General features: G+C 40.9%; 1 protein-coding gene across 1 annotated transcript; it reads left to right on the top strand.

Moving 5' to 3' along the window:
* Positions 1-6,440: 6,440 nt before the first annotated feature.
* LOC115133180 (cyclin-dependent kinase inhibitor 1B-like) lies at positions 6,441-16,921 on the top strand. Its single transcript, XM_029666155.2, has 3 exons — positions 6,441-6,750; positions 11,909-12,408; positions 13,008-16,921. Exons 2-3 carry the CDS (start codon positions 11,919-11,921, stop codon positions 13,061-13,063), a joined length of 546 nt encoding a protein of 181 aa, XP_029522015.2. The 5' UTR covers positions 6,441-6,750; positions 11,909-11,918; the 3' UTR covers positions 13,064-16,921.
* Positions 16,922-17,028: the final 107 nt, after the last annotated feature.

Raw genomic sequence — 17,028 nt, 5'->3', positions numbered from 1 at the left:
AGTTTGACACATGCTTTCACACATAAAGCCTCATCATCACTGCTGTCCAGCACTTCAAGCAAACTCCATCCAGCTGGAGGAGAGAGTGTCCTTGCTAGTTGCACGCACGACCTCACTCACCTACGCTCACATGCTTACACATACACACGCAGGCCCGGGCCCTATACACTGTGACCAGATGTAAACCAGATGGGGTCCAGATGAAGATAAGGATAAAAACACACCATAGGAATCATAACAGCATTTCACCTTACCTCCAAAAGACAATGAACAGACATGCTATTCAAGGCTAGTATGCGTGAGAGCATTTGGGTCTGAAATGTACACATTTCGCCCAAAACTTTACCTTTAGTATATTGGATTACATAGGTAAAGTAGAAAATGGGCTATTGGTTTAGGGTGTCATTAAGACAGGGCTAGAGAGTCACTTCCCATCATACACACACGTTGGGAAGAAAACAAAGGCTAGAGTTATCTCCTTGGCCCACCGACACAAATACATTTACTGGAAAAACGCCTTTCAAAGAGCAGGGACCTCATCACCTTAAACCACATTCACACTGAAAATAACAGACGACTCGGTACCCTAAATACAGACACACACACCTGTAATCAGTGCATTCGGAAAGTATTCAGACCTTGACTTTTTCCACAGCCTTATTCTAAAATGGATTAAATAGTTTCCCCCCTCATCAATCTACACACAATACCCCACAATGACAAAGCAAAAGCAGGTTTTTAGACACTCTTACAAATGTATAAAACCAAAATAATTTAAATATAACATGTACGTAAGTATTCAGACCCTTTACTCAGTACTTTGTTAAAGCACCTTTGGCAACGATTACAGACTTGAGTCTTCCAGTCCTTGCCGCTGAAAAACATCCCCACAGCATGTTGCTGCCACCACCGTGCTTCACTGTAGGTATCGTGCCAGGTTTCCTCCATATGTGAAGCTTGGCATTCAGGCCAAAGAGTTCAATCTTGGTTTCATCAGACCAGAGAATCTTGTTTCTCATGGTCTGAGAGTCTTTAGAGTCTTCAACTCCAAATGAGCTGTCATGTGCCTTTTACTGATGAGTGACTTCCATCTGGCCACTCTACCATAAAGGCCTGATTGGTGGAGTGCTGCAGAGATGGTTGTCCTTCTGAAATATTCTCCCATCTCCACAGAGGTACAGTGAAACCATGTCATTATGACCATCGGGTTCTTGGTCACCTCCCTGACCAATGATCTTCTCCCCCGATTACTCAGTTTGGCCTTGTGGCCAGCACTAGGAAGAGTCTTGGTGGTTCCAAACTTCTTTCATTTAATAATGATGGAGGCCACTGCGTTCTTGGGGACCTTCCATGCTGCAGAAACTTTTTGGTATCCTTCCCCAGATCTGTGCCTCGACACAATCATGTCTCGGAGCTCTATGGACAATTCCTTCAACCTCATTGCTTGGTTTTTGCTCTGACATGCACTGTGAACAGTGGGACCTTATAAAGACTGGTGTGTGCCTTTCCAAATCATGTCCAATCAATTGAATTTACCACAGGTGGACTGCAATCAAGTTGTAGAAACATCTCAAGGATGATCAATGGAAACAGGATGCACCGGAGCTCAATTTCGAGTCTCGTAGCAAAGGGTCTGAATACTTAAGTAAATAAGGTATTTCTGTTTAATAAATTAGCAACAAAAAAAAAATGTAAAAAAAAAAATGTCTAAAAACCTTTTTTTGCTTTGTCATTATGGGGTATTGTGTCTAGATTGCTTAACTTTTTTTTCATACATTTTAGAACAAGGCTGTAATGTCACAAAATGTGGAAAAAGTCAAGGGGTCTGAATACTTTCTGAACCCCCCAAAAAACAGTCCTGCTAGCCCCCCCAAAAATAGTCCTGCTAGCCCCCCCCCAAAACAGTCTTGCTAGCCCCCCAAAAGACAGTCCTGCCAGTCCCCCAAAAACAGTCCTGCTAGCCCCCCCAAAAATAAACACCATGCCTGGCCTTTCCAGGCATAGTTCATCTTAAACCAGTTCACCCTGAAATTTTACTCCCCCAGTGCACCCCCTGATAATATCCAGCTGCTGCACTCTCTCCCTCTCCAACCTACCCCCTGAACCCCCACCGATCCCCACTCACCCCCATGAAATTGAACCCCCCAGTCCCCCTCTCCCCTCCTCACCCACCTGTAACTCCTACAGCTGGAGGACTACTACTCCCCTACTGGCACCTCCTTTCACCTCCTTTACTGGAGCAAGGGAGAGGTTGGAGGTATGGGGGGGGGGTGGTCCGTCATGGTTTGCTGCTTGTTATTGCCGTACCATTATTGCTCTGCACAGCTTGGGTTGCAATATATCCTACGTGGCTGAATGTTGAGGGAGTATGATATTGAGCCTTGGGGAGACAGAAAATGAGTGGTAGTAGTACTCTTATATTTTCAATGAATCGACGGTAGCAGCAGACATGTCACTACTGGAATCGGACAGCCAGCCTCCCTTCTTTCCCTGCAGCCAAAGTCTGATGATGTGGTATCACTATCAGAAGCACACAGGAGCCAGCGAAGCCAGTGAATGTCCTAATTTATAGGACAATCTTGAGAATTTCCTGAAAATAGTATGCCTTTTAAAATAGCATTTTAATATTATGGGGTGTCCTGCATTTCTGACAACCATCAAATGAAACCCCATGTGCTTCTGATACTAGCATGTGGGACATACTGTATGGTCTCCATGAGCGTATAAACGTATACTTTCTGTAGTATCTGTGAGCGTTGGTTAATTCTGTCAGAAGGGCATTTGAAACCCCCTACACGTGTGAACTGAGGTCCTCCTCCCTGTGGTTCTCTGCTTCCTCTTACTATAGACTTCCTGTAGAAATGAAACTGTGTCCTCTGCAGTGCCTCCTACGATACATGTGCACATTTACCATGTTGGGGCATATAAGCCTGCAAGTATTTCATTTCAGAGCTTCCTCACACCCAGAAGCCAATTGACAAGATTTCTCCCTTTTTTTCCTTTAAGAAAATTGTTCCACATCCTGAGTTTGACAAATAGGATTCAGTGTAGAATAGTATTGTAATGATAGCGCAAAAGTTACTGATTTCTGTCATTTTTTTTACAAGACCAACACATATTTATGAGATTATTCTGAAACATTTTTACATGTCAAACCAATGATAGCTATTTTAAAATTATATGATTATCATCCAATACAATACATAATAGGGCCTACTCAACCATATAATACATTGTACTTTCTGCCAGTTAGGGTATTGGCTGTTGTGCTAAGTGTGTGTTTCTAAAGGGCCTGTACTCTGTAGACAACATGTGTCTGTCTATGTGCTAATAGACAAATGTGCTGCTCTTAGCAATACTGTGTTGTGAACAGAAGAATCAACAAACATTAAGGTTAAATTCTATTGTAGACAGACAGGAGGATTAAAGACTGGCCTGGAGAACAATAGATAGACAGTAAATAAGGACAGGGTCAAGGGAAAACAATGGAGGGACACATTTCCCACAAACACTGAGGAGCTTCATTGTCTTTCTGATGATAATCCAAACGTTACAATGTATTCAAGCTGCTATGCACCAGGGTTGGGCTCAATTCAAATTGAATTCAAAGTGATAAAACCTTTGACATGGATAGCTTCTCCTTTTCAGTTCATTAAGAAGCCATTAAAAATAGATGCCCCTTTTTCAATCATTTCATTTTCATTTCAGTTTCCTGAATTGACTGCCTTCAATTCTAATTGAGCCCAACCCTGCCATGGGCAAAGACTGATTTGTTCTTAAAGGGTACCAGCTGAATTCAGAGAGTCGTGGACACTGTCATGGGCACGTTCTCAAGATTGGGAACAGTCAGTGAGTGAGTCAACTCATTACTCTGTCATAAGACAATCGTCACCATGACTGAGTTGGGATCAAATGGAGACGCCCAGCCATTCTCTTCTGGAAGAATCCTGCCTAACCCTTATTAGATAATGTGTAACTAACAAAATGCACTCTAACCAAAGACTATATCTCAAACACATCCTTGCCAGCTCTACAGATCATACTTGTCTGTGTTTTAAACTCATCTCGGGGGGGGGGGGGGGGGGGTCGGCCAGCTATGTGTTATGATAATACTACTCCCAGAAAAGTCGTCTTCCAAGCTCCAGAAAATATAGTAGACCTATGTTAAGTTAAGCAGAGTACAATGCAGTACAATCGAGTTCAGAGACAAATGTTCAAAAATGACCTCTAGTTGCCATGTTTTGGTCGCCAATATCCAATTCGGTGGGAAAGTGATGCTGTATGTCTTTACATCAGCTGATGTATAAATAGCAATAGCCGTTGGTCTGGAAACCTGGAACAACCTCAGCTCAGACTGAGGAGTGGTGTTGGGTGTTGGCCCCTGAACAAACAGTCCCTATGATGTCACCCCACAGCCATGCAAGTATGACAGAACCTATGTAATAACTGAAAGACGAGAAAGGACCTATGAGGAAGGGGATACACTGGTATGTAATAAAGATACAAGGAAGGAGATATTACTTTAATAGTGATACCATATACACTACCATTTAAAAGTTTGGGGTCACTTAGACAGTCCCTTGAAAGGCAGATTTTTTGTCCATTAAAATAACATCAGATTGATCAGAAATACAGTGTAGATATTGTTGATGTTGTAAATGACTATTGTAGCTGGAAACGGCTGATTTTTTCACTCCTGCGTTCCAGTGGCACTTTGTGTTAGCTAATCCAAGTTTATCATTTTAAAAGGCTAATTGATCATTAGAAAACCCTTTTTCAATTACGTTAACACGGATGAAAACTGTTGTCCTGATTAAAGAAGCAATACAACTGGCCCTCTTTAGACTAGTTGAGTATCTGGAGCATAAGCATTTGTGGGTTCAATTACAGGCTCAAAATGTCCAGAAACAAAGAACTTTCTTCTGAAACTCGTCAGTCTATTCTTGTTCTGAGAAATGAAGGCTATTCCATGCGAGAAATTCCCAAGAAACTGAAGATCTCGTACAATGCTGTGTACTACTCCCTTCACAGAACAGTACAAACTGTCCCTAACCAGAATAGAAAGAGGAGTGGGAGGCCCCAGTGCGCAACTGAGCAAGAGGACAAGTACATTAGTGTCTAGTTTGAGAAACAGACACCTCACTCAGTCATTCACTGGAAATGTTTAACAATTTGTATAGCCTAAGCAAACATCTCTTATTGACATAATTTATCTCTATGTGAGAGTGTAAGACCAGGAGACTAAACACATAAATTAAAGGTATAACAAGACATAAATCATCAATAATAACATGACACTTTGGCTGCAGTTTACACAGGCAGCCCAAATCTGCTCTTTGTCAGAGCTGATTTGATTGGTCAAAAGACCAATTAGGGAAAAAAATATCAGAATTGTCTGCCTGTGTAAACGCAGCCTTGTTGTTGTCCATATATGGCTTACTATAATAGTGTATTAATAAAGCTTTGTACATGTTTTAATTAATTTTCATTAAACATGAGTTTATTTATACTAACATTGTAATTAATGTTAGTTAGAATAAGTAATTAATGTTAATTCGGACTAATACTAATAGATAGCGCAATAGACTAACTATACGAACATAATAGACTAACAGGGACCTTATGCTTGATATGTAACCTACTGTCCTAAATAGTAATATCAGCTATAGGTCAAACTATTTGAAAATGGCACAAAGCAACAACAAAAACATTTTGTGCCTAGCCAGTCCCATTGAGAACTTTTCGAGCGGGAGATGACTGTACCTAAATGAAACGTAGGCTAAACTGCGGGAGAAAAAAATACAAAATGGAGTAGAGTGTTGACTAGCTCACGTTGAAATTCAACGTGACTCGTGGTCTTGGATCGGAGCCAAGGCGAAACGTGACGCAATGCCAGCATAAGAATGTGTCACATTCAAAAGAGCTGGGTAAATGGGTCCTATGTGCCAAGATATTTTACCTAGAGAGAGAACAGTGCAACAAATCTTTGCGCGCAGTTCGAATCTTACAACCGAACTTCAAAACGTTCTTATAATGAGAACGAGGTAGGAAATATATTGAAAAACTAATAGAAAATGTGTTGGTTGATTTAAAAGAAGTAGTATACCAAGATGATTTTTATGCCAGATTTGACATTAGCCTACACTTGAAAAAAGTGTTCCATAACGGTTCTTTGGCTGGCCCCATAGGATAAACCTTTTTGGTTCCGGGTAGAAAGAACCCCTTTGGGTTCCAGGTAGAACCCTCTGTGGAAAGGGGTCTACATGGAACTCAAAAGGGTTCTCATATGGGGACCATCGAAGAACCCTTTTCGGTTTTAGATAGCATCTTTTTTTCTAATAGTGTATTTAATTAAGAATGCAAGGCCAGGATGCGCACTTATACCAACTATTTGTGTCATTGGATGAAATTGATTGAATCACTGATTATATAAAGGTGTTTTCCTTGGGCATTGTCCAGCTCCCAAAACCTGATTGTTATGATGATAATGACGTGTTTAAGTCTTCTGCGGTGATTATCACGTGATTAAATCTTCTGTGGCGGTAGGACGTCCCATTGCCTTCTAGGAACAAACAAGTCACATAAGGGGACAAGAGAGCGCAATAACTGGGAGCTTATAAAGTGATATTAGTTTATCGTGGACAGTGAAGAGCATCAGTCTATACTTCGGTGAGGCGCGTCAATTTTGACCCACAACGTCAGGAATTCGCAACAGTATTTCAGATTTGAGTGCATCATTGGACACTGATGGTAAGAGAAGTCACATTGGCAACATTTGAGAAGTTTTGCATTATTCTTATTCAGACTTTGCAGAGTCAAACCATAGGAAAATCTGTGCTGTTCGGGTTTTTATTGTCAATGTGTATTTCTTTATGTTGCATCTCATTGACCAACATCTCATGTAGTATGCGAATGTAACTGCGTCATCTGTGATTTATACTTCTTCTGTGTATTGGTTCAAAATAAGGCTACTTTGAATCTATTTTAACATCTGGCAATGATATCGAGTGTTGTACTCTTAAAATGTGGTAGTTTCAACGTTTTTCTCCTCTTATCGACTATTTGGAGAAGTTGGGCACAATTATGATCGGAGATTGAGAATGTTTGTGTGGGTCTGGGGATTCCAGAGAGTTGTAAATGATCTAGTTACCGCGCCCACTTTTTCGACGCAAACAACTTTTACTCCAAGGAGTTGAGCTGTTGCTGTTGAGGGAATGGCAGTTTATATTAGTTTAGAATAATGTTTTTATTTTCATGAAAATATGTTATTGGAAAGAAGACTTATTTTAATGAAAGTATTTTACGTAAAACGTTTTTTCTTCTTTACGGAACAGGCTAAGAATTTGATCAAACTGCGTCATGAACGCAATGTAGAGAATATGCATCTCTGGCATCTCATAGGCCTAACCAATATCCTATTAGTCCTACTGTTCACTTTATGACTATGCTTTATATAAGATATTCAATATATATACCTGGAGACCAACGAATATAATGTACAAACTCCCAGTTTAAGTCTGTACATTTGTTTTTAAACAGTTGACAGGCCATTGCGCAATGCTCAATTGAGTCGACCTCAATTCCCTGGCTCTCGCCCCTGTTTTCCTTAAGATTCTTACACTAAAAAAAATGCTGGGTTAAAAACAACCCAATTTGTGTTATTTGGTAACCCAGCACTAGGTAAATATTGAACAGAACACATGCTGAATTCTTTCTTGAATAACCCAACATTTTGGGTTGTTGGGATTACCCCCAACATGGGTTAATTTAGCATCAATCTGTTTTTTATTCACTTTCATGCACCGACTTTTAACATTTTATTTTCAGGAGGGGTGGCCTATAAGGGAGGTGGCTATTAGATAATTACTTTTGGCCACCCGTGAGACTTAAGTGTCATTCTTGTTAATCATGTTAAGTTTGTTCAGTGCAAAATAAAACGATCCTAGAATATTTTTGCACACTACATACATTAATATAAAATGAGTAATATGATTATTTACATATTGTGACAAAGTGCTAACTATCCCAACATTTGGATATACATAGGCTCTTGAGGGACTCATAGAGTTGTGTAACCCTCATTAAAGTTATAAAAGGCTCAGTGTTCAACCTTAAAATGTGATAACAATTAGGGATGTGACAAATGGTAAACATTTCTTAACGTTTAAACAGCCATTTTTTAAAATCGGTTTTCCGTTAAAACGCGAAGAAAAATGCATAAAATTCAACGTGAATTCACAATGGAGATGTGCTGCTGCAAGCAACGGTTTGAGGTCTCACAGTGTGTCCTTTTCAGACGGTTAAGCATTACACCTGTACCTCCATTACTGTCCCTCAATTCCACTTTGCAAGTTAGCATTTCCTTCTCATTTAACTTCTTAAAGTATTTCCATACAGGACTTTGCTGCCATTTTTCCGAATCTTAACGACGATGACATAGGGGTGAAGAGTTGACTCCAAAACAATTGATTCCTCCACTTCCTCCACGTTGACTCCCATTTCTAAGTGCAAGATTGACTCCTAAGATTCCGTCATTTTGGAATGGAGGAGACTGATTAGTTGTCGTACTTACGAAAATGCAAACACTTGTGTCTTTCATAGCGAGCCAGTGAGGGACAGAGGGTGAGAGAGGGCACAGTATAGGCAGGTTGGTCACCAGGCAGACAGAGTCTGAACTGTGCACTAGGCCTATTGATCGGCAAGCTGTATCTCGCAATTTCTTGGCTTGCAATGTCTCGCAACATCAGTAAAGCAGGGCCTATCATGAATGAATAGGCTACGATATTCTACACGCAACAAACCAAAGAGTGAACACAAACTCTCACCATTTTAGCGGAGCACGAGGGAGAGAAATGAGGGGGCAGGCAGAAACGAGCGTATATGTCTTGGTAATCTGTATCTCGCAATGTCTTGTCTTGCATGCCTTGCAAATTCACCAACGTCTTCCTCTCTGGCTTGACTTAAAATACATAACTTTCCCCAGGCCTTAATTGTCTAGATGTCCATAACATGGAAAATAAATTGTTTTGTGATAACTGCATTTTGTAGGGTAAAAAACAGAAAAACATTGTTTTTCATTTAGGGATTTTTCTTAATGTTAAAGATCCCAATTTCATTATAAACATGTTAACGTTCACACTCCTAATAACAATACAACAGAACAGATTAACCGGAATGACATTTACTCTCACGGGTCACCAAGTGTCTGAAAGCTAGGTCCCTACTAAAGCTATGCTTCCAGTCTTCTGATCTAACCCGCTCGGTCATATCTCAATAACTCAGCATCAATAACCCAGCATCAACAACCCAACCTTGATATTTTTTAAGAAAACAACCCAACTAAGTGACCGAATGCCTGCAACCCAGCAGTTGAGTCATCCAAGCAACCCAGCAGTTGAGTCAAACCAAGCAACCCAGAAGTTGAGTCAAACCAAGCAGTTGAGTCATCCAACAACCCAGTAGTTGAGTCAGCCAAGCAACCCAGCAGTTGAGTTAGCCAAGCAACCCAGCAGTTGAGTCAGCCAAGCAACCCAGCAGTTGAATCAGCCAAGCAACCCAGCAGTTGAATCAGCCAAGCCACCCAGCAGTTGAGTTAGCCAAGCAACCCAGCAGTTGAGTCAGCCAAGCAACCCAGCAGTTGAATCAGCCAAGCCACCCAGCAGTTGAGTTAGCCAAGCAACCCAGCAGTTGAATCAGCCAAGCAACCCAGCAGTTGAATCAGCCAAGCAACCCAGCAGTTGAATCAGCCAAGCAACCCAGCAGTTGAGTCAGCCAAGCAACCCAGCAGTTGAATCAGCCAAGCAACCCAGCAGTTGAGTCAGCCAAGCCACCCAGCAGTTGAATCAGCCAAGCAACCCAGCAGTTGAGTCAGCCAAGCCACCCAGCAGTTGAATCAGCCAAGCAACCCAGCAGTTGAGTCAGCCAAGCAACCCAGCAGTTGAGTCAGCCAAGCCACCCAGCAGTTGAATCAGCCAAGCCACCCAGCAGTTGAGTCAGCCAAGCCACCCAGCAGTTGAATCAGCCAAGCCACCCAGCAGTTGAATCAGCCAAGCCACCCAGCAGTTGAGTCAGCCAAGCAACCCAGCAGTTGTCATCCAAGAAACCCAGCAGTTGTCATCCAAGAAACCCAGCAGTTGTCATCCAAGAAACCCAGCAGTTGTCATCCAAGAAACCCAGCAGTTGTCATCCAAGAAACCCAGCAGTTGTCATCCAAGAAACCCAGCAGTTGTCATCCAAGAAACCCAGCAGTTGTCATCCAAGAAACCCAGCAGTTGTCATCCAAGAAACCCAGCATAGTGTATGCGTCTCTCAAAGTACAAGATCCTAAAAATCTTATTTTACCTGTTTAATTCATACATTTAAAAAAAAAAAAAAATTGTATGCGTTTTATTTTCAATTTGGCTGTTTCTTTGCATTTTCTTTATAGATGAACGTCTGAAAAGGTGGTCCATCTGATGCATAAAACCTAATGTTCACAATGTGGAATAATGGTTTCTGTTACACAAGCATGTTTCTTTGTATGAGGGGGTTGGCATTTAAATGCAGACGTAGTTGTGTCCCAGACGCTGTAAAGTTTGCTCAATCCCACCGTGTAACGATTTTTTAGATAAACAAAGGCGTAGAAATGATTCACTGCCTGTCTGGCACACCTTTTTTAGTGTGGTTCCTTCCCATTCACTGATGCTGATAGTGGGTAACTGACTGATACACTCTGGCGGGTAAAACTGTATTTCAAGGAGGCAAAATAAGAAGAAAAAAAGATCTAGATGTTTCTAACTTTGATAAGAAAAATTCAGCGAAGGGAAGTTCTCATTATATACCAGGGATAGACTCAGCAAGGCAAATCTGACCAACCTAACAGGTATTTATTAAAACAATTCAGACTGTTACATGTGATCTATTGGATATTAATTAATATTTTCTAGACTTTGGAAGCTGTATAATGGTTTACTTGCTATTGATTTTTTAAATTGAATTGCTGTGGGGAATTATGTGATTTTGAACCTATTAATATATTAATTTAAAAGAAAAAGCTGATCAGGGCCTGTATTCACAGTCTCAGAGTAGGAGTGCTGATCTAGGACCTGTCCATATAATTATATTCCTTATGATCTAAAAGGCAAAACAGATCCTAGATCAGCACTCCTACTCTGAGAGGCCTAGATTTCCTTGGTGTGTAGAATGTTTGCGTGTCACTAAAAATAAGAAAGTGTTCATTTAAAACACTAGTATTGGACGGTTGTAACTCGTAAACTACAAAAACGTGTAACATTCCTGAAGTTCAGAATGTATACCTTTAATTACATGGGGTGACTAGAAGAGCACAGAAAACATTCTCACATGAGGTGAAACATTCTCCATACGTTTCCCGGGCCGCACCATGTGACCTTTCCTCCTGACCTCTCACCTCTGGCAGCCAGAGCAGAGACCAGAGCAGGTGGAGCAGGTTCATTTTTACATACTTTAGGTGTTATTCTGATTCTATGGATGTTGGAGATTTATTTAGTGTGTGGGTCTCTTACCATATGGTTAACTACTAAGTGGGTTAGGTAGGGCAGGGGTACTCAACTCTTACCCTATAAGGTCAGGAGCCTGATAATTAATTGCACCCATTTGGTGTCCACGGTCTACATCAATCCCTGATTAGAGGGAAACAATGAAAAAAATGCAGTGGAACTGGCTTCAAGGTCCAGAGTTGAGTTTGAGGGAGGTAGGGCATGTGTGTTTGATCACATAAAATTCAACGATGCCCCTAAAGGGCAAACGCTGAACAGAACAGGCGTGTCTGTGTGTTTAGTGTGTTGGTATGAGTGTGTGTCTAAACCTAGGCCACACCAGTAGTGACCTGGGCCACACCCTCATAGAAAAACAGACACCTCACCTTTAACCCTCTCCCTTTCTCTCTCAGGGACATTGAGATGGCATCATCATTATCATCTGATGGGGCCATGCTGGTCTGTGGGAGTATGGAGGAGCTGAAGCGCAGGGCCCAGGGCCCGGTGAGAAGGAACCTGTTTGGGCCTGTGGACCACGAGCAGCTGCAACAGGACTTCCAGAGGCACCTGTGTATGACCGTGGAGTCGGCCAACAAGCGCTGGGACTTTGACTTCAACGCCGGCCGGCCGGCCACCAACAGCGCCAGCATGGAGTGGGAGGAGATGAAGTGCCAGGATGTGCCGGCGTTCTACCACAGCTGTGTGGTAAAGAAGCCGGTGATTGGCATCGCCGGGCGGAGGGCAGAGAGCGAGAATGTCAGGCTGGCGCGGGCATCATCTCCAGGGTCGTCCAGCAATGGAGAGGAGTACCTGGAGGTGACCACCAGGGAGAGCTATAGGATCCAGAGGTCGGAGAAGATGTTGGCCAGCCAGAAGGCAGGAGCAGTCAAACGGAGACAAGCCGCCATAACAGGTCAGTGTCAATGAACGGGAGAGGTGCTGCACTTTTTCCCCCTATTTTTTTCCTTCTATTGGGCTTGGTACAAAAACCATACGAAAAAAGGCAATAGAGAGTTAGTAGCCTACAAAATGTTGGAGTCCAGGGGTTAACTTGACTATCGTCATGTATAAATACATTTGTGTATTTTTTAATTATTATTACTCCCACAAGCCCTGAGGTCTTCATTTAAAGAGAGATAATAGAAGTTTACAGGTTGTTTTGAACTTCATATGAACCTGTTATTAACCTGTTAATAACCATTGAGTGACAGCAGTGAATACCTCAGTGTGCTTGCAAAAGCACTGTATTTTAGGCCTTACAACAACACTTGTGTTGTTACCTATGCCATTTTCCCAAACAGTTTCCCAGTTATAAGCCTTGTTGTGTGTGTCCCATATTCCACCCTATCCTCTATATCTAGTGCACTACTTTTAACCCTATGGGCCCTGGTCAAAGTTAGTGCACTATACAGGGAATAGGGTGCCATTTGGGATGCAAATATTATTTCCCTTACATTACTGGGACTGGGAACTAACACCTGTTCTCTCTCTCTCTCTGCCGGTCATCCACAGAATTCTTTGTTGTGAAGAAGAGGAGGGCCATGCACCACAAACGGTCCTCCCTGTAGTAAACGCATCCCAAGAGCACCATTCAGTGGACATGCTTCGTTTGGAAACCACCTCATTAAGATGAATTTATAATCTCTGCAGCTTTCTGTAGCGACTCTGACTGTCAAAAAGCTCATAGCTACAAAATGTCTTAAAATCTCCTGACAAACTCTGTTGATTTCCACGCAAGGAAGCTAACTAACGTCCTCTCAGAGTGAAATATCTCTGAGTGGAAATGATGGATATGTTTGTATATATATTTATATAGCTGTATTTCATCTATATTTCCTAAGCTTGTATGATTGTCTAAGCTTTAGATTATACTGTGAAATAGTTCAAATACACTCATCAGGAAAAAACCTAAACGGCTCTGTTGTAAGAGACTTCTTCCAACAGTACCCTTGGTATAGTATTTCTTAACCCCTAACCACCTCACCCCGCTCTCCAACAGCCTCTCTCAGAGTTTTGATAAGAGGAGTTCAACTACTCCTGACCTCACTCCACGTGTCGTCTTCAGTTTCACCACGGCTGTAAAAGTATCAGCCACTCGAGTAAGAGGCCCCGGGGTCACCTCAGGTCAAATTGGCAACGTGACCATGATTAGCCTAGGGTACAAAGGTCAACGGTGAAGTTCCAGCACTTAGGCGATCAGGCGATGGCTGCATCGGTAGGGACTTTTATGATAATGATACATCTTATTGAGTAATAATGCTTCTCAATATATGTTTTTTATGACGGTAATTGTTTTATTCTTAACAACAAGATACTAAAAGCGTCATATCAGCTTCTTGGTGTGAGTATTATTACAGAGTGATATAAGGTGTCAGTAGGCAACGAGCTTAAATTAGCTTAAGTTCATGCTCAAATATTGTTATTATGGCAGACATACACTTCACCGTTGGCACCATCGTCTCTGTAGAATTCGTCAAGAACTTCAGTACAAAACGGAATAAAATGTAAAACTGTTTTTATTTAGCCCATAATCTTTCCATGATCTATTTAGCCCGCTTCATTTTGACCCATTTATCTTATTAAGGTAGTAAAACAGGTTCTTGGAAACTGTTTGGTAACAAAATGGAATATACCTTGTATGGTTGGCTTTTGTTGGCTAAATCCTTTTTTACAATGTATCCTTTTCTACTCTTGTCTTTTTATAATGGCAGCCTCTAGGTTTTGAACGCGGCTCTTTTCTGTATGAAGGTAATGTAGCATTGACATTATTTGGAGTTGAAGTTATAATGGTGTTGTAGTTCACAAAAGTACATTGATCCTTAATGCATACGGAACATTCCAAGTTCTGTCAGTAAATGACTCTTTTTTTTATGAGGAGCTGAGCTGTAACACATTTCCATTGCTGTGCTAAATACTAGACTGTTGTGACAACTGAGGCAGTTGACCAAAAATGTATTTGTGAGACATCTGTAAGCGTTGGCTTGAGACAAGGGACATAGCCATAGACATCCACATGCCTTAAGCATCTCACATATACATCTCAGATATACCTGTGATTAATATACAGTGTCACAGATGTATCCATTGGTATTACATTCCAAACTTTATACCATTCATTCTCCAGAGTCACATCGCAATACTGTAAATAATAGTGGCAAAAATAGCAGTCCTACAGGGAGTGCATTTCCCAAAATGTGTCATGTTTGAACAAATAGCCATAATCTGGATTACCTACCTCATTGAGCGATTGACAAAAAAAGTGAAAATAATTGACAAAAGATATACAAAATAAAAATTGTCAAATAATTACAACATATTTGTTGGAAACTACAGGAGATAATTTTGTATTACTGTTCATAGCTGGTTCAGTGGGAAAATGGGTTCAGACCATAGGCTTTAGTTACACATCAGGTAAAAGAGTCAGTGTGTCAGAGTGATAGGCCCATTCCAGCTCAAAGCAGGACTGAGGAAACTCAAAGTCCTCTGGGAGTCCTGAGCTTTGTTATCTCTAGCCCTCTGGCTTGCTTTGACTGGTTTCCCAGAAGTAGACAGAATGGAGGATAGGGGGGGGGGGGCAGGGACTTTATTAATAGACCGCAACAGAATGATGTCCGAGACCCTGAATCAAAAGTGGTTCTATAGCCAGACGAGTGGCCTGTGTTCTAGAGGGCTTTTGTCTGGATCCAAAGAGGTCCTTATAACACCGCCCTATTGACTTGCCAACGTAGAGAGACATGCCAACAGAACGTCTTGATTTCCGTTTGCACACTTTACCTCACAAATGGAATCGATTATCCATTTTTATTTAATAATATTTGATGGTGTTTTTGTTGTTGTTTTGTGTGTGTTTGGACTTGAGTCTATATGTGCATGTTGGTATACATGCGCCTGTCTTTCAACGTGTTCAAAACAAAATCTTTAAAAGTCTGTTAACTTATTTTTAACTATATATTTTGTTTTTGTAGGGAAATAATTCTAAATACCCTTTCGGTAAAACTAATTGATTATGTGTATTGTTGAACTGTCTTTGCACTAAAACATTATTGACAAGATAATTCTATATTTCTGATTTTATAGAGCTACTCTCACGGAAGAGGAAGTGTTTAGAAAAAAACAATCCTTCACTGCTGAACTGGGACACAGACTATATGGGCTATCGTAGTTTGGGTCGGACACAAAATGATAAATAGATATTCGGTGCTTTCTTGGTATTACAACAGTGTTAAAACAAGGTAATACTCAGCCGTAATATTACTGACTATACTGGTTTTCCCAGAATTCCCTTGGCAAGCGAACTGTGATAAGTTAATGATCATAGATCTGTATACAGCTACTGGGCTGCTCAATCCTGCATCCCCCCTGGCCCACACTATCCCAGGTATATCAAAACATAGTATTGCATGTCTTATATGCATGAATGGATAACATAGGTTTTTGATAGGATAATGGTTCATGTATGCAAAGTGTATTACAATGTAATTACATGGGAACAGACTATTAGCTTTGATTCGGTTTGGTAATAGTTTGAAAATAAAATGACACATTTCAATGAGGATTCAATGACCGGTTTTTGGTGCACTGTTGACTTTGATGTACATTTGTTACAGTATGTTTCAGATTATTAAATATGTAAATAAATGATAGAAATATACTAAAGTATTGTTTGTTTAGACTCGTCTTCATCCATAATTTACTACCTCCTTGTACATTAATATTATCTTCAGTGTCAACAGCTGGAAAATCTAGTAGGCCTACTAATTCTACACATATTAAGTCTACTAATTATATTAAACCTACTAATTATATTAGGGGCGACAGGTAGCCTAGTGGTTAGAGCGTCGGGCCAGTAACGGTTGCTTGATCGAATCCCTGAGCTGACAAAAGTACAAATATGTCGTTCTGCCCCTGAACAAGGCAATTAACTCGCTGTTCCTAGGCCGTCATTGTAAATGAGAGTTTGTTCTTAACTGACTTGCCTAGTTAAATAAAAATTAGGCCTACTAATACTACACATATTTTGATGGTATTATTTTTGCCTTAAAGGCTCCTCCTGGTGGATCTGAAGTGACATAACACGTCTGTAACAGGATGAGCAGAATGTATTTTACATTTTTACATTTAAGTAATTTAGCAGACGCTCTTATCCAGAGCGACTTACAAATTGGTGCGTTCACCTTATGACATCCAGTGGAACTGCCACTTTACAATAGTGCATCTAAATCTTTTAAGGGAGGGGGGGGGGAGGATTACTTTATCCTATCCTAGGTATTCCTTAAAGAGGTGGGGTTTCAGGTGTCTCAGTATCCTCTACTGCTCTACAAGGGTGTCTATCCCATTAGTAATTTACCGCGAAAGTCCTTCTGAACAGATCCTCTTAATTTGTGTCCATTTTATATGTGAAAATAAATACAAGTATGCTAATTCAATGTTTCTAAATGCTGGTTTCATTGCTTTATGAGATTTATACAAAGAAGTCAGTTGTGTGAATATAGTTTAGGTCATTGAAGTTCAAATTCATTGAGGTGGTTTCCCA

This window comes from Oncorhynchus nerka, linkage group LG8 (genome assembly GCF_034236695.1).
Source record: "Oncorhynchus nerka isolate Pitt River linkage group LG8, Oner_Uvic_2.0, whole genome shotgun sequence".
Classification (NCBI taxonomy): domain Eukaryota; kingdom Metazoa; phylum Chordata; class Actinopteri; order Salmoniformes; family Salmonidae; genus Oncorhynchus; species Oncorhynchus nerka.
This window is presented reverse-complemented; position numbering and strand designations above follow the sequence as displayed.

Bases quoted from the DNA above. Each gene is read 5' to 3' on its own strand.
- LOC115133180 (XM_029666155.2), top strand. From the start codon at position 11,919: ATGGCATCATCATTATCATCTGATGGGGCCATGCTGGTCTGTGGGAGT. The intron at 12,409-13,007 runs GTCAGTGTCAAT...GGTCATCCACAG, and splicing joins GAGACAAGCCGCCATAACAG to AATTCTTTGTTGTGAAGAAG.